General features: G+C 42.4%; 1 protein-coding gene and 1 long non-coding RNA gene across 14 annotated transcripts in view; one reads left to right on the top strand and one right to left on the bottom strand.

The window, feature by feature from the left end:
- Positions 1-1,736: 1,736 nt before the first annotated feature.
- Positions 1,737-18,442, bottom strand: part of FMNL2 (formin like 2) — a 315,840-nt gene continuing 299,134 nt past the window's right edge. For 4 of the 13 annotated variants that reach the window (XM_045368239.3, XM_015432210.4, XM_045368247.3 and 1 more), the window contains 5 exons: positions 14,564-14,727; positions 13,525-13,626; positions 11,364-11,462; positions 10,653-10,776; positions 1,737-3,766 (listed from right to left, as the gene is read on the bottom strand). In XM_045368239.3, coding sequence (XP_045224174.2) covers positions 3,657-3,766; positions 10,653-10,776; positions 11,364-11,462; positions 13,525-13,626; positions 14,564-14,727 — 599 coding nt within the window. In that variant the 3' untranslated portion in view covers positions 1,737-3,656. Of the gene's footprint in view, positions 3,767-6,022; positions 6,117-8,004; positions 8,131-10,652; positions 10,777-11,363; positions 11,463-13,524; positions 13,627-14,563; positions 14,728-18,442 lie in introns of all 13 variants that reach the window. The other 9 variants (XM_045368240.3, XM_045368243.3, XM_074009125.1 and 6 more) reach the window with 4 other exon arrangements.
- Positions 4,561-6,145, top strand: LOC141408176 (uncharacterized). Its single transcript, XR_012421112.1, has 2 exons — positions 4,561-4,667; positions 6,116-6,145. It is a non-coding gene; the product is annotated as an uncharacterized lncRNA (long non-coding RNA).

Genomic DNA, 18,442 nt, shown 5'->3' with positions numbered 1-18,442 from the left:
CAAAAACCCATCACTTCTTTCACGTACATGTTTGTTTCTTGGGCATAGATGGGCTATTAGTTTAAAAAGAAATGGAAAACATCCTTTTGACGAAATCTGATAAATTCATCTTTGGAGACATTTCTGATAAAAATTAGGAAATACATTAGGACTAAGAGGAGTTTTATCAAACATTAAAATAGGTATGTGTGGCTGGGCGCAACAGCTTGTGCCTGTAATCCCAACACTTGGGGAGGACGAGGCAGGCAGATCACTTGAGCTCAGAAGTTTGAAACCAGGCTGGGCAACATGGCAAAACCCTGTTTCTACAAAAATTAGCCAGGTGTGGTTGTGCGTGTCTATAGTCCCAGCTACTCGGGAGGCTGAAGTGTGAGGATGGCTTGAGCCCGAGAGGCAGAGGTTACCCTGAGCCAGGATTGCACCACTGCATTCCATCCTGGGTGATAGAGCCAGACCTTGTCTAACAAACAACAAAATGTGGATTATGGAGCTAGTATAAGTGTATCTGTTTTCCAGTGTAAGATCACCTCATTCTACAGAGATGATTCCAGTATGTTGAACCAAAGCAGAGCCAGTGATGGATATCAAGCCCCATTCTATTGAGAGCACAGTTGAGTCAGGATGGTCACTGGGCATTGCAGTGAATTTTAGTGTTACATGATAGGGAGTGGGGAACGTGAGTATTTAATTCAAAGTCATTGGTAAATACCTTTTAAAAGATGAATGTTACTTTCTCTGCCTCATTTGAACTTACTGCTATAGTTGAGTTTGAAAACATTCTGAATTTGTGGAATATTAAAAGATTTTTCTTTTACCATTAGGCACCAGTCTGATAGTAAAACAAATGAGATCCTTACTGATTGCAGAACTTAATTTTTTGTCTTTCATAAAGTAAAGCTTTTAACACATTTCATAACTGGTTTAGTGGAAGGTGCACTGAATTGGGAACAAAAGACCTAAGGCTTTATTATAGGCAATTATTAGATTGCACCCTGGGCAAGTCAGTTTCCCAACATGCACAACAGTGTTAAATATCTCACAGGCTTCTTGTGAGGAATAAAGATTATTGCCTTTAATGTGTAAGCAGCTATGTGTGACAAATGCAAAGTACGCTGTGGTGGTTGTGACACTAATTATATAAATTATAATACTTCCTTAAATGACTATAATTTATATGTCTATAAATTTAAGCCACTTGAAAGGTATTCTAAAATTTAAAATTTTCCTTGTTTCCATAAAAAGAACATGAAATGTTATGCATAAACTTTTGATAACTGGGAGTTTTCTTACAACTGTCAGTCCATTTGTGCAATGGGGGCCAAACTGCTTGTGCACCTTGCCAACTGGTATGGTTGTTGGGTACAGTGTTAACTATGCAGTTCATATATAGCCTATTATCTTTATTTGTACAACATCCTAATTGAAACATTTGGTGGGACCGCTGGGGGGTTGTGGCATTTCATCAAACAAAGGTGCTGTTTCCCCAGAAGCTGTATGTTTATAAATAATACAATTTTGGAGATGTAGTTTCATTTCCAAGATCCATTTTCTATGTTTTATATAGCAAGTGGTCACGATTTCACATAGGGAGGAATCCTACCTGAAGTTTACCAAGTGTATTTGGATTCTGAGTTCAAATAGCAAGATAGATATATGTGTTTCTAGAAGGTAAGTCTACATAATATTGCTAAAACCCCTTAAATTGTACCATTGAAAGATTATGACATATTACAGAATAGTAGTGTAAATAGTTTATTTGCTCATATGCCATGAAAAGACCAGAAAAGTAACATGAATTGCTTTTATAAAACATTCTAATATTGCTAAGAAGCAGGCCCATTAATAGACAAACAGAAAAGAACATGCCAACGTTGTCTATTTGTAGATGAATAAATAGGCAGTTATTTTAACATATATGTCAGCATTGAACTTTGGAAAACAGCTGCTTTGTAGTGGAAGTCCAACTTGGTCAAATTGCTATTTTTAATCAATCAAAGTGAATGTTCAGTCCACAGAAAGACAAAATCTTGGCATGTTCTTTTTAAAGTACACATTTATGGGAATGTGCCTGCAGGTGGCAGTTTAATCTTTCTGTAAATAGGTACACTAAAGTGAAATGTGGTAACTTGTTCCCTAAACTGTCCTTGTAGTTAAATATATATATTAAAAAAAACTATAAGTTAAAATAACATTCAGATTGTATAGCATAGGCTGATGCATTTTAAAACAATATTTACAATATTACCCAGAGGCTTAGGTGGGAATTAAAGAGAAGTGTAAAAACCATAAAAAACTGCACCAATTTTATAGCAAAATATCTGTACATTTAAAAAGATCATATAACTACACATCCAAGGAAAAGGGACCTTCACCAAGGGGTTCACATAAGCACAACATAAAATAGGAACTTCAGCGGTTAAATACTATACAATAAACTTTACAATTAATATATTGATGTACCAAGAAGATAAGCCAGAAGCAGAATGTATATTATGAAAAGTACAAATTTAGCTTCAGTCCAGTTTTTGACTTTGGAATGGATCAAGTGCCCTGCCAGAGAGGAAGGAAAAATAACAGTGGCTTAGTGAGCCATTTAGTCCCATTACATATTATTTAAGCTTAATACCATGTTTGTTAGTACTTTTTAGCAACTTCAACTGCAATTCCCCATAGTCTGGGAAATGCATGAACAAGTTAGCCTTGATAGACGATGCCAAGTGTATCTTCTCCAATTTACAGAAAATAAGAAAAAATTGCGATTGTCAGAGGAGAATAAGGCCAGGTTCCTAATACTACTCTGCTAGCAGATGTAACCTTGAATGCTTATTAATAGAGCTAGTAAACTTCTTCCTTGCAAGGCACCAATTTCTGTTCTCAGAATTAATAATGGTCCTCAGAAATGCTAATACTGATTACTGAGATGTTAATTTTAGTTCTAATAAATACACTTGCATTATTTAAAAGCTGCCTCTAGCTGAAGAACACAGTACTACAAATAAGTCTTATACATTATATCCCCACATTCATACCGGTGAATGCTTCTCACAGAGCATCGTTCTCTAGCACAGAAGTAGTAGAATGTGAAACTGGAAACAAAGGGTTAAGTGACCTTTGTGCCACTGCAATTGCATCCTGTTTGCACTTTGCCAGGGCCTGGTTATAGACACAAGGAGTTTCATCATGTGACTTTTTCCTTCTTCCAAGTTGCAAGTAAAATACAAAGTTGATGGATATGGCTAAAACAAAATTCCTTCAAAGACATCTCAGCAAAGGACCCACAGCAGATGCATTCATGTTATTTACAACATCAGGAAACCAGGTGGGCCATCATGGGACAATCACAATGGCAGGTAATGAGTTTAATAAGAAATTTACATTTTGGTTAAAAAAACAAACATACTGGTGTAAAAAGATACCTAATCAAATCAAATCCTATTGCTTTGATTAATCTGAACAGGTACTTCCATTTTTAGGCACTTGTTAACAAGGGTTGAAAGGAGAGCTCATTTTAAAATTATTTTGTGTTTGCTAAATCTGAGCCCTTAAGAATATTTTTTGTGTGTTCAAGGCTGCAGTTAAATGGTAGCACTTTCTTAAAGTTCATGTGGGCAGTTTCATTCACGCACACCCTGTATTCATGCAGGCCGGTCTCCGGTTCACATTGTTATTTCGGCACCATTAACAGAACGCAAGTTCTGATCATCAAAGCGCCGCCTGACGCTTCTCCTCACCGCATCGGCTCGTCTGTATGGTTGGTTTCTAAGATCTGTAAAGAGGAGAGTGCCAGTGAGAGAATAGCAACCTTTAATAGCATGTGTCTAAGCAAGACAAAGGCCAGCTGGCAGCCAATCAAAGCAGCTTGTGTAGAAAAGTCAGCTAATGGGCCCTTCAAACTCACCGAGCATTGAATCAAAGACAAACATTTGCCTTCAATATTTATAATCAAACAAAATAGGGTGTAATACTGGTAGGATTCTAGGACTTTGAGAGAAAAATACAGATTATTTCTGTCACTGGCCAGAGTCTAGCTGAAGTCTTATTTTGAAATGTTTCTTAAATTAGAAGCAGCTGTAGCTTAATTTTTTTGTTTCTGGAAGCCTGAATGAATAAACAGTAATTGCAGTAAATTTTACACTGCAAAATTAATAAACCAGACTGTCCTGTCCCATCTTATCCTTGCAGTTGTAACAAGAACCTAAAGGCTTTTACTTTGCAGATAAGGGACTCAATTTTCATTCCATTAAGCTAGCTAAGTTTATTATTTTGTAAATTTTAAACAAAATAATGTTCAATTAACCATTAAATCTAAACCAACATAATAATCTATTCCCTGACATCCTTTTCGGCCACCTTTTTTTTTTTTTTTTTTTTTTTTTTTAAAAGAAATGGGGTCTTGTTACATGGTCTAGGCCAGACTTGAACTAGTGTCAAGTGATTCTCCCACCTCAGCCTCCTGAGAAGCAGGGACTACAGAGCTCTACCACCCACTATTTTTTATGTTATGTCAGCAAGGAGAAGTTGTCTGGGCCCTCCTGCATAAGAAAATCCTTGTTAAATGAATGAATCAATCACCGCATACCAGTCCAAATAGGCATTGCTCTGTCGGCATGAAGGGATGAGCAGAGGAATTTTATGCAAGGACTCAGTATGAAGGCAAGCTTTCTTGAGTAAGTCAGGTAACCTAGCCGGCAGGCTAGGCTATGCAGCCTGCCTTTGATGAAGTCAGGGCATAGTGCAAAAAGTAAAGCAGGCTTTATACTTTTCCTCTTGTTTTGTTTAATTAGTATTTACTTCCCTTTCATTAACTTAGTATTGTTGACTTCTGCTAGAATACATGGTATCTTTAGAAAGGGAAATACAAACAAATAACAGAATTAAACCAAATTGAATCTTTTGTATCCCTTTGTCTACTCAACAAGTTGAAAGTGGAGCTGATGGACCACATTTGACCCACAGAATGTTTGCTCCACTGTGCCCCCCCTCACATTTTAAAATACAGTTTCCTGATGTTTAAATTGGTGATTAACATAAAGACCTGGGTTTCTGTATTTTGAAAAATTGGAAGATCTGGCAAAACCGGGCCCCAATTCCTACACAGCAAAAAGAAGCTGGAGCTAAGATCTGTGCTCTAGGTTCAGCACAGTTCCTACCAGGCCTGTTACCTTCCTGGCTCCCTGACTCATGGGAATTTGTGTGACCCTGCCCTACTCTTTCCTGGGGGGTTGTGCGGGGAGGACAGTCTTTGTCACCCAGGCTGGAGTATAGTGGTGGATATCTACTCACTGCAGCATCCACTTCCTGAGCTCAAGCGATCTGCCCACCTCAGCCTCCCGCGTAGCTGGGCTACAGGCATTTGCCAGCATGCCTGGCTAACTTTTGTATTTTTTTTTTTGTAGAGACGGGGGTTTCACTTCATTGCCTAGGGTGATCTTGAACTCAAGCGATTTGCCTGCCTTGGCCTCCCAAAGTGCTGGGATTACAGATTACAGGTGTGAGCCACCGTGCCCAGCCTCTACTCTTAAATTTAAGGAAAAAATAGTTTTACATACCCCAGTCCTCTCAAGCCTCTGCTTCCTATCCCACACTGGCAATGGAAGGCCAGAATTACACTTTTGCCTCATATGCAGCTCTGTGGTTCTTCAACCGAGCAATTGTTCTAAAGATCTTAATCCTTCAAAGGCTTTAGTTCATATTCCCTGGCCAGGACCTGCTTTCAGTCGCTTCAGATCAAAATGGGTTTAACTGAGTAACTCAAAGGCCAAGACGGGGGTAAAGGAAGGACAGCCCAGCACTCAAAGCAAATACAATAATCAGCAAATACCCTTGCCCAAGCCATCACACTTGAGAAGTTAAAAGCAGGCTGAGAAAGAGTCCAATAGAGAGGCTCAATCCCTGCATCATTGGAATGTGAGGTACAAAAACTCCCTGGTCAGATTCTCACCAGTATTACCCTCAGCCATAGATTGAAACCATTGATCTGCATACAGAGAGAGGAGGAAGCTAAGTAAAAAGTGATGCTTGCCAGCTCTGTGTATCCTCCACCACCGGTGTGCTAGAAGAAATCCTTACCCTCGAGTGAACATTTGGAAATTTAGTGATATTATTCTTCTTTAAGGCTAAACAGAAAAAAAACAAAAACACAAAATGATGGTTAAGAAAAAATGGGATGAAAATGGAAAGCAACTCAACTTAGTGCTCAACATTCCCAGGCATGTTAGCCAACAGAGGAAGAGAATGGAAGGCCATTACTACAAGAAGTGTTAGATCAAATAAGGGAAGGACGAGTGCATCTTCCCACCCAGCTCTCTGACCACCCGGTTCCAAGCTGCTTTGAAGATTGGCTCCAGAAAGATACAGTCCAGCAGCAAAACTGATACAAACATCAGCCAAGCAGATGACAAGTTTTCTAGCCTGTTAATAAGCACTGGTGGGTAAGTACACTGCAGAGCAGGCAATGACACTCTATGTCCTTTGCTATCAGAGATAGAAGAACATACATAAGTGCAATTCATAGAATAGTTATGCCACAAAATAAACACCCAATTCCATGTCAATCTCAGCACAGGAGTCAATGGCTATGTCCAATTAAGAGTATGTGCTTCCCTTGTCTCTTTTCTAATCAACTAGACACTGAAGAGAAGTTCGTTTCTTATTAGGCATCAAGAACTAAGCCCAGGAAGTTACTTTGAAAAGTTTGATCATGTCCCCCCCCACCCAACTTAAAAACAGTGGCATTTTCCAATGATATTTGCTGTTAATATTTCTGGTGCCACCATCCTGACTAAAGCAGCAGGTCAAGATATGATCTGATCACAGAAGGTATAGCCTGGGTTTGACATGGAACAGTGAAGATGTGGGAATGAGATAAGACAGTGGGAGCGCCGAAGCCTTTGTATTCATGTCCTGCCTCACAGCTTTGCTCCAACATGGAATTACTGATAGTTGAACATGGGCATGACATTCAGAAGGAATAGAGGTGGCCTACTAAGGTAGGGTGTCATAAAGCTATGAATTGCCTATATCTACATATACAAGCTAGGTCAAAAGGGCTCCCTGTGTTAAGCTCGTATTACGAGTTCCATCACACTGTGGACGTATAAGAGAGTTAAAAGAAAGGCCCAATCTGCAGCTGTGCATAGTTTACAGTTCCTTCTGCAAGTCATTTTGTACTTTAGAGCACTTTGCATTCCTGTGCACTTTCATATGGCAGGTGATTATGCTATCAAATCATATTAATGGGGTACGGGATAAAAGGGCTAGGTTAATATCTGTAAACCTACTAGAACAGTACGTTTTGTGGGTTTCTGTTTTGTTTTAGACAGGGTCTCACTCTGTTGCCGAGGTTGGAGTACAGTGGCGGGATCTCCACTCACTACAACCTCCACCTCCTGGGCTCAAGCAGTGCTCCCACCTCAGCCTCCCGGGTAGCTGGGATTACAAGTGTGCACCACCACACCCAGCTAATTTTTGTGTTTTTTGTAAAGATGGGGTTTTACTTTGTTATCCAGGCTGGTCTCAAACTCCTGGGCTCAAGTGATCCTTTTGCCTCAGCCTCTCAAAGTACTGGGATTACAGGTGTGTGCCACTGCATCCAACCTGAACACAGTAAGTTCTTAATACATGTTAGGAATAGCAGTTATTGTTATTAATGGCTACTATATTGTGTTGAAAGACATTAGCTCAAAAATCTTAGAAGCAATCTACTTGGTACCAATCCTGATTCTCAAAGAAGTGCTCTTAGTATTTTTGCTCTATTTTTCTGAAAATTTCTGTGAACAATTCTATGAATTCAACTGTCAAACACACCCAGACTGTTACAGCAATGTGAATACATACATGTATTGAAAGTGGCAGTGAGTGAGCAATAATGATTGAAATGCAAAACCATGCAGCATGAGAACACACAATATAACATGATGGAGATGGCAATTCCATGCTAGCATGTTGGTGGGCCCTGACAGACACACAGAGGGGGACATAAGAGATCAAAAAACCTGTAGCAACCTTTTAAGAGCATCAGGTGAGAAAGAGTGATAGTTTAGTAATGGTATTCCTCAGTGAGAGCAGGTTCGCAGAAAAACCGAGAGCCACGCTTGGCGGTGCGAGCAGTAAAGGGCACAGTCTTCAGCACTGCATTGAAAATGACAGCCAGACAACACAAACAGAAGAGAATAAAAAGCCAAGATCTATTGCATTAGTACATGGTTAGTGCACTGTTAATCATACCTGGGGATGGGGGATGGGGTTTGGGGGAGATGGGCAGGAAACGGGGAAGGCAATGTATACTCAAGTTAGTTCATAAAGGTACAAAGGAGTTTATCTGGGGCTTTGGGGTGAGTCAGAAAATGAAAAATGCTCCAAGGAGGATAAAAACCGCCCTATAAACAGATACTCATTCCCCTCTTCTAGTAGATTAATGACTTAGATCAAGCAAATAGAAAACGTACATTACATTCATTTTATAAAGCCAGATGTAATTGGGATGGAGGACATTCTAATGAAAAAGGAACTCCAAGTTCTTTGTTTTTTTTGTTTTGCTTTGCTTTTTTAAGACAGAGTCTCGCTCTGTGGCCCAGGCTGGAGTGAAGTGGCGCGACCTCGGCTCACTGCAACCTCCACCTCCCGGGTTCAAGCAGTTCTCCTGTCTTGGTCTCCCAAGTAGCTGGGATTACAGGCACCAGACACCATGCCTGGCTAAGATTTTTGAATTTTTAGTAGTGATGGGGTTTCATCATGTGGCCAGGCTGGTTTTGAAGTCCTGACCTCAAGTGATCCACCTGCCTCACCCTCCCAAAGTACTTAGGATTACAGGCATGGGCCACTGCACCCAGCCAGGAACTCCAAGTTCTTAATGAGCAAGGCTGGATGCTTCCTTGACTACAAGTTCATTTTATAGCACTGAGACCAAAAAGTGCTTACCTAGGAAGGAAGTCTATTCCTGGTCTTGCTTAGAGTGGAGTTTCTCGCCCAGCATGGAGGAGGCAAGGAGAGGTGCTACAATGAAGGTTTTATCTGGGGGGCATCTACAAGCCCCTGCATTAGGTACACTGAAATACCAACAGGCACACGTGCAGAGTGTGTGTGCCATGTGTAGAGAATGGCATTTTCATCAGCCACTTACTATCCACTTAAGACCTACACTGCTTTAATCTGGCAGGGAATTCATTATTGACTTCCTTTTTAATCTGTCTAATCTACCTAATCACTGAACCTATGTATTTAATTTCCCTGGGTTTGAGCTGTTGAGAAAAAAATTCGTGGTTTTCACCATTTAAGATCCCAATGTACAATGTTCACTAAACTATAACAAGAAATAAGACAGGCCGGGCGCGGTGGCTCACACCTGTAATCCTAGCACTTTGGGTGGCCAAGGTGGGCAGATCACGAGGTCAGGAGATTGAGACCTTCCTGGCTAACATGGTGAAACCCTGTCTCTACTAAGAGTACAAAAAAAATTAGCCGGGCGTGGTGGCGGGCGCCTGTAGTCCCAGCTACTTGGGAGGCTGAGGCAGGAGAATGGCGTGAACCCAGGAGGTGGAGCTTGCAGTGAGCCGAGATAGCGCCACTGCACTCCAGCCTGGGCGACAGGGCGAGACTCCATCTCAAAAAAAATAAATAAAAAGAAATGAGACATCAAGAGTCTAGGAATTCTATTTTTAAAAATCAGGACAGTTGGGGAAATGTGAACTTAATATCAGATATCTGATATTAAGGGATTCTTGGTTAGATGTGATAACGGTGTAAAGTATGTTTTTGTTTTTATAAGAGTCCTTTTGAAGATACATATTGAAATATTTCCAAAGGAAATTCTATGTCTTGGTTGTCAAGGGTTGGATATGGGGGTAGGTAGAGTGTACGTGTAACAAGACTGGCCATGAGTTCATAATTTTTGAAGTGGATGAGGGATATATGGGACCTCATCATACTATTTTCAGTACTTCTACATATTATTGGACTGTCCCATTATAAAAAGCTATAAGCATCTGGAAGCTTACAAGCAACATTCATGTGCAACAGACATGAAAGAAAAGTCACTTGTGGCCTCTGCTACTAGTGCCCAAGTTATTATTCTGATCTGTAAAAGGAAGTACAGAAATCTGGGAGAATTGGTTTGAGGAGATAGCATTAAGCTAATTTAATCAGACAAGAACCAGGCTGGGTTAACACACAATTCTTGGCTGATAAAACTAGTTCCCAACCCTGGGCTGGAAGCCTGTTGGCTCATCCAAATTAAAGTACCTACTGACTTCAGTTACTTTGAATGAGTAAAGAGGCTTTTAAAGAGCATCCATGGACTATGATTAGTACATTGCTGAATGGGTCTTGTTCACAGTGTTTATTAATCAGGCAGGTGGCTAGGTGTGGCCACGAGGGAAAAAAAAATGGAGCATTATGACATATCAATAACAATGGAAATTCTTTAAATCAAGGAGCTCTGCTGAAACCTGCAGGGTTCCAATGCAGAGTATTGGGGCAGTATACATGCTGCTGTTAATAGACTTCAAACCCTCTCTGCATCACTCTGGGTGTGAATAAAGTCAACTAATGAACTTGACAACCCTGGACAAAAGAAGCTGCAAAATCTGCATGCATCCCAGTCTAGGTAAGGCCAGTGGGATCTCCACGAGCCACAGTGAAGAAGTATCTTTTACCTGTGATAATATCTTCAATGGCACCATCTTTTCCCTCATATACATGTCTGTTATCTTTAACTTGTCGTCTTCTTAATTCTGCAATTAACTCTTGCTGCTGCCTCTTTGATTTATGAGAAGGAGACTGAGAAGAAAGAAGGGCAGAGATTACTGAGGCCAGCACCCATTAGGAGTTTGTGAAAATCCAAAATGTGCCTGAGCATTATGTTACTAATAAGCAGTTTCGGCCAAAAACACACACTTCCCACATTCTGCTCAAATGCAGAAAACTCAAGTTTCTGGGAAGGAAACAGGAACTTTCACTAACGAACACACAAAACTTCACCTGGCGGCAGCAAGAGACAACTGGTAATGACTACAAACGTCAATTGTGTTACCAGGGATCACAATGAAGAAAACTGTATGCACTGCCAGCCTTTATGCTCTAAGCCCTTCCATCACTGGGTCATCTGATGTGGCTTCTCTGTATATCCAACTAAGTTCCAGATGTCTATAAGCCTGGATATGCTACACAAACATGCTCTTAGCCTCATTCCAGTGGTTATGGAACAAAGTAATGACCATATTTCCATTTGCCAAGTGTCCAGGCACCAGAAGGAAGTGATGAGGATCCTGGGCACACCTAGCTTGCTGGTCCTTCCTATGGCTTGCTCTAAAGAGCCCTCTCAGCCTCTCCTCGCGGACCTGTCTCATGAGCGTGGCATTTCTTACCTTTGGATCCTGCTGCTCCATCAGAGCTTCTTGCTCCAGGAGTTTTTCCATGAGAGCTTGTTCCTGCTTTTTCCTAAGCTCGTTTTCCTCTTCTGCTTGCTGGATAAATCAGAAGAACCAGAAAGATCATGTTAATGGGAATGATAGCAGCCAAGATTTTTAAAAGTCATTCTTCAGGCATCCTTAGTGAGTTGAGAATTAGAATAAATGGAAGGTTGAGAAGATCTACACTTCATGCCTGTATTTAGCTCTGCTTCTGGGCTACGCTATCTGTCACATCTCTTTAAAAGCTGGGAGCTGAGATTCATCCAGAAGCCCTTTCCTGATGATCCTCTCCCTGTTTGAACTTCCTCTTAGTCTCTGTCCCACACACTGGTGGACACCTACCATCTTGGCAGCTGTGCTCAGTGATTTTGTTTTCCTTTCAGAGACAGTCTGCCTACCTAGAGCTCCTCTGATAGCAGGATCTAAGATTCTTCTGCTTTCTGCCTATTTTTTAGGGGAAAACCCTCATTTCTTTTCATGGCCTCACCAGAGTGACACTCTTGGACTCTCCCATGCCTCACTCCTTCCCAAGGGAGGCAGTGTGACTAGTCTGATGAATCTAGAAGAAAGTGAATAGGCTCACCTCAGCTCAGCCCTCTTGGGCAGTCTTTCTTCTGAAGCTGGCCTCCCTGAAGAGACCTCTGGTTGTCAAGCTGTGAACTGATGGATAGGTCACCTACCTAATTTGCAGCTGAAGTAGGTCACAGACACCACATTTTCCAGCCCAGCTGTTATCAGTAATAAAGTTTACATTTGGGTCTCCATTGCTTTTATTTTCATTTTGGTCTATATGAGAGATGATGTCCTAAAACCCCAGCCTCTGCCTACAAAGTCCCTACAAAGTTTCCTCTGCTCCACCTATATCCCTGCTGATGCCTCAGGCTTTGAGAAAAACCCCAGCCACTTCCCAACCTGTCTTAGCCAATTTTAAAATATATTTTCTCTTTTGACCTTAGACTTACATGTTTTTGTGAGAAAAAATGGCACAGCACAGGCTATCTCTGCAGCACATAAGCACAGCCAGCCAGTGGGCTTGGGCTACCAAGCACTGCAGACAGCAACAGTTGGTGGCCTGCAGCTTTCTCGTCATGTGCAAGTTCTCAGAGTCTGGCACATGGAGTTTGTGCCGTGTTTCTGTTCACCCTGACTGCCACAGACATGTTCCCTCTACCAGCAGCTTGTATCTCTACTGCTACATTAAGTCATGCTGAGGGAAGATGGACTAAAAATATTTTGACTTTAGTAAAAGGCCCGATAATGATTTTCCAGAGCCAGCAGCCCCTAGTGGTGTTAGAGAAGTGTCCCCCTATTTCCAATGGGACTTTTCTCAAAAGTGTAGAGAACCCTGCCACATCCCTCCTCCCCTCTGCAATAAACATTCCTCCTACCTCCACCAATGTTATCAGTGCTACATGCAGACAAGCCTGAAGGATATAGATTGAGGTGTTTCCAAGGTCAGCTAAAATCTTCTAACAACCTTCTTGTAATTTCTCAAGTGGAGAAATTCTTCTGATACATGCCTCTTTGAGTCATAGGCTTTTTCAAGACCACAGCCCTGGATTATGTCCAAGAGGGCCTCCCATTTAAAGGAAGGGCCACTTACTGATCCACACCAAGAAACAGAGTGCCCATCCTTAAAAACACCATCCTTCAGTCCACACTAGAGAAATGCTGGTCTAAGAGGTCCTAAGCCCCGTGCTAGGACTAACACAAGCAGGCTCTCTTTAACTTCTGCTATATCATACACCTTCGCCACAGGCCACAGCTCACTTCTACCCATTAAACAATTCCACAAGAGGCCTGGATTTTCAAGTCCTTCACCTTGCCTGCCTAGGTGAACAGTCAATGGGGCAGCAGTGGTCTGGGAGCATCTCTCTTGCCCCAAGGGGGCTGCCAAGAGCTTTGTTTTCTGGCTGAGGCAGAGGACTGGCTAGGTGGAGAAAGGGACCATAATGTTCCTCAGCTTCCACAGAGCCAGGGACTGCTATCTCGTGAAGGCCACCCAGATCTGCTGTCCACAGGAACTGGGAGGTCTCTGCAGAGAGCTGGGACTCAGACACATCTTAAGGAGGGCACTTGCTTGAGAAACAAGGGCAAGGAGGGCCTTAACATATACCTTGTATGCTTTCACAAACCGGACGAAGACGGGAAAGAAGACAGAGGGTGGTGTTGTCTTGGGGTTTTCTCCAAAATACTTCACAACATCATCAAAGGCATCCTGTGAAGAAGCAAATTTTTCTTGAATTTCGTTCGGCATTTGAACTGGATGCTCTGAGGGGAACGCTGACGCAAAGCAGCCGCCACGAGACAGGCTCCCATGGCCTCGCGTTGCTGCACCTCCCTTACCTCCCAAGATTGCCTAACACCTCTGTAGTTTCCTCCAAATGCCTCAGCAGAGGCAATCCGAGGAATGCAATAGTGGGGCACAGGAATTCATCTGCAGGACCTCCTGCCACTTCTACACACATGCATGCACACACCCCACATACAAAACACGGAAACCTTTCTTTCAAGAGTTTCCAAAGGCCGTGGCAGAACCCCTTAAAACCAACAAGGTCAAAAGGGATCTTAGTCACTCTGATCCTAAATCCCACTCCCTTGCTTCAACACTCCCTATGACAGCCTCACACAGGGGACACTCAGTCTCTGCCTGAACTCTTCTATGATATAAGACTGCCACAAACCGGAGGCCCTTCCACTGAATCTGCTTTCTGAGTCCCCATCCCCCAACTTTGCCTCTACCTCCTCTGATGATGTACTGTTCATTCTGTTTTGCAGGCCTGCCTATCAGCAACCCCCAGCATAGTGTAAGATTCCTGAGGACAAGATCTACAGAAACCCAATACACAGGGAACACTGCTTTGCCGAGCACAGGCCTGATGCGTGTGGGTTGAACAATGGAGTGGGTGTTGAAGTGAAAGGGGAGATGGGGGGACAGGGTAGAGAGCCCCAAATTAGAAAAGGACAATGAGGATGGGGCCCTTCCAAGAATAACCCTGGGAATGGTCCCCCTGTAATAATCAATAGCTACACAAGAAATCTACCCTCCACAAACCGAGGGAAATGGAACATTTCTCCCTAAATCCAGGGCCTGCACCACAGGCAGCTTTAATGGATGCAGCCTCTTCACAGGTTTCGGGGGCACCGATACTTGCCTGTGCAATCTTGGCATCATCCTGCAGCTTCTTCAGCTTCCCCTCATTGTTGAGGATGAAATCCTTCAGCAGTGTGTTGTGGTCATGCATGGTGTACTCTCTCTTGGTCAAGTCCATTCCCCTCTGGAGCTCCTTGACATCCAGCAAAACATTCTCAAGGGAGACTGAAGCAGAGAAAGAACATCCCAGTGAAACTCAACGGGGAAAGTCACAACCACAGCGAGTCTGGCTGCTGGGCCAAGTTTTCAGGAGATTCTTAGGCTTACCCAAGGGCCCTAAACCTAGTTTCCAGCTTTTGGCACAGAGATCTTTTAATACAAAGAAGCATTATAAGCACTACATTACATTCTTTGCATTCACTAGTTCTTTTGCATCATTAGGTCATTTTGCCAATGAGCAAAAACAGCATAAATGGGTTCCGTGGCCTGCCCTTGGTCACACTGCTAGTAGGTGGCAGAGGAGTTCAGGTAACAACTGAGGACTCTAAATCCCACACTTGCACAAAACTCTTCCATTTCTCTTACAAGAAATAGCCTGTCAGTGGGCCCGTAGGCTCAGCGGTCCTTATCTGCAGCAAGCCTAAGGTTTTGTGTGTTTTAGAGACAAGTTCTCACAATGTCATCCAGGCTGGAGTGCAGTAGTTCCATCAAAGCTCACTGCACCTTCAAACTCCTACCCTGACATGAGTGTTGGGATTATAGACATGAGCCACTGTCTAGCCTATAAACTCTCTTTGCATTTCTCTGACTCTCAAGCAGGGGGCAGCCTTTTGTCTGTTGACCATAGGTTGTATTGATTACTAGGACCCAAAGCAGCCTTGCACAGCTTCTTTAACAACCTCTCCCTATTCAGAAAGGATAAGTGTGAACCTTTCTGTCTGCAGTGTGGCCCCTCCCAGGGCAGGCACTCCCCCAGAACCTCCTGAGCAGCTTCTGTGGGATGCCGGGTCCCAGCTCTGGGCCTCCTTGCCTGACTCAGCTCTGCACGTGGACAAATTATTGGTGCAAAAGTAACTGCAGTATTTGCTGAAATACGCTGTTTGATACTGGAATACATTCTTAAATGTGGTTATGTTATACATCATTTTAATGCACATTTCTCACTTTTTTTGCTAATGATGTATTACTTGCTTTTTATATTTATTTTAGACTACAGAAATGACGTTAGACAAAAAGCAAATTCAAGCGATTTTCTTATTTGAGTTCAGAATGGGTTGTAAAGCACTGGAGACAACTCGCAACATCAACAAATGCATTTGGCAATGCATTTGATGGTTCAAGAAGTTTTGCGAAGGACACGCGAGCCTTGAAGATGAAGAGCTTGGTGGCTGGCCATCAGAAGTTGACAACGACCAACTGAGAGCAATCATCGAAGCTGATCCTCTTGGAACCATAGAGGAAGTTGCTGAAGAACTCAACATCAACCATTCTACAGTCTTTTAAAGCAAATTTGAAAGGTGAAAAAGCTCAGTAAGTGGGTGCCTTATGAGCTGAGAGAAAATTTTTTAAAAAATCGTTGAAGTGTCATCTTCTCCACTTCTACGCAACAAACCATTTCTCAACTGGATTATGACATGCAACCAAAAATCAATTTTATATGAGAATCAGCAATGACGAGCTCAGTGGTTGGACCAAGAAGCAGCTTCAAAGCACTTCCCAAAGCCAAACTTGCACCAAAAAAAGGTCATGGTCACCGTTTGGTGGTCTGCTGCCGGTCTGATCCACTACAGCTTTCTGAATCTCAGCGAAACCCATTATATCTGAGAAGTATGGCCAGCAAATCAATGAGATGTACCCCAAACAGCAATGCCTGTAGCCAGCATTGGTCAACAGAAAGGGCCCACTTCTCCATGACAACACCCAACCACACACTGTACAACCAACGCTTGAAAAGTTGAAAAAATTGGGCTACAAAGCTTTGCCTCATCCGCCATATTCACCTGACCTCTTGCCAACCGACTACCACTTTTTCAAGCATCTCGACAACTTTTTGCAGGGAAAATGCTTCCACAACCAGCAGGATGCAGAAAATGCTTTCCAAGAGTTGTTGAATCTAGAAGCATGGATTTTAAACAAACATTTCTCATTGGCAAAAATGTGTTGATATTAATGGTTCCTATTTTGATTAATAAAGATGTGTTTTGTTTGTTTTTGAGACAGAGTCTCGCTCTTTTCAAGTGGTGTAGTCTCGGCTCACTGCAACCTCTGCCTCCCGGGTTCAAGCAGTTCTCCTGCCTCAGCCTCCCAAGTAGCTGGGATTACAGGCGTGTGCCACCATGCCCAGCTAATTTTTGTATTTTTAGTAGAGACAGCGTTTCGCCTTGTTGGCCAGGCTGGTCTCAAACTCCTGACCTCAAGTGATCCACCTGCCTCAGCCTCCCAAAGTGCTAGGATTACATGAGCCACCGCGCCCGGCCATAAGATGTGTTTGAGCCTAGTTATAATGATTGAAAACTCACAGTCCAAAATCACAATTGCTTTTGCACCAACCTACTAAAAAAGTGCAGTAGGTTTTTCCCTCAGTAGACTCACACTGTCTTATCCTTGATTCTCTAACACTTATGATAGTGCCAAGTACATGGGGGGCACTCAAAGGTGTTCACTGGATAAATGAAGGAGTGAGTGAATACATGAGTGAAGGCATAGAGAATCTGTGTGGGGCAACCTGGGCACCAGAGAGCAAACAGAAAGAACAGTTCTGCCAAGGAGCAACCCAGTCTCCCATTTTCCTCATTGATGTTTTTCAAATGACACCATTTGGACCAAACAAAATGAACTAGTACCCACTGGTCAGATACAAATTATAATAGCTTTTTAACATTTTTCTTAATTAGAATTGTGAGGTGTAAGAACTAATTTAGGCAAAGGGAAACTTGAAAGGAGGAAAATCACTTGGTAAGAACAGAAATTCTGCCTGCTGTCTAAATGAGCCCAAGCTCGTTCTAGGTCTATCCAGCCTGCATCATATAGTTCTTCATAGTCAGAGAGTCATCTCCATCTGCCTCTCAGTCTCCACCACAGCGTCTGCAGCATTTATTCCCGTAACAGTGCATCATCTCATTCATTCATTCATTTGTTCACTTGTTCATTCATTTATTTCCAACATCCAATTTTCAGGGGCCGAGAGAAATAGATAAATAAAACCTGATATACCCTTAAGAAGTGCACAGATTGGCCAGGCATGGTAACTCACACCTGTACTCCCAGCACTTTGGGAGGCTGAGGCGAGAGGATCACTTGAGCCTAGGAATTCAAGACCAGCCTAGGCGACATAGGGAGACCCCATCTCTACAAAAATTTTAAAAATTAGCTGGGCATAGTGGTGTGTGCCTGTGGTCCAAGCTCCTCAGAAGGCTGAGATAGGAGGATCGTTTCAGCCTGGGAGGTCAAGACTGCAGTGAGCTGTGATCATTTTACTGCACTGTGGCCTAGGCAACAGAGCAAGACCCTGTCTAAAAAAAAAAAAAAAGTGCACAGATTGCAATGGACATGCAAATTGTTGTAATACAGTATGAGAAATCTTGTACGAGAGGGTGGAACAGAGTGCTCTTTAGTGAGAACACAGAAGCAGCATCCATTTACCCTAGCTGAGTTAGAGAAGGCCTCACCCTCAAAAATTTCATATGCCTGAGGTACCCCATAGGAATCTGAATTTATAATAAACACTGGCTGCTTATGGTTCAATATCATAATTTGAGAATCACAGCCTGTAACCTACTGTAAGGTCAATCTGCGTATCATTCCTTTTTCTAATATGCTTTTCAGAGAACATGGTACACTGGGTGATACACTTGATGAAAAGTAAGACCAGGTTTCTAGTCCTGTTTCTATCACTTTCTACTCATGTGACTTTGGGCAAGACATTTAACGTCGAAAAATC

This window comes from Macaca fascicularis, chromosome 12, assembly GCF_037993035.2.
Source record: "Macaca fascicularis isolate 582-1 chromosome 12, T2T-MFA8v1.1".
NCBI classification, from domain to species: Eukaryota; Metazoa; Chordata; class Mammalia; order Primates; family Cercopithecidae; genus Macaca; species Macaca fascicularis.
The sequence above is the reverse complement of the archived record's forward strand: the minus strand, read 5'-3'. Positions and strand labels throughout refer to the sequence as shown.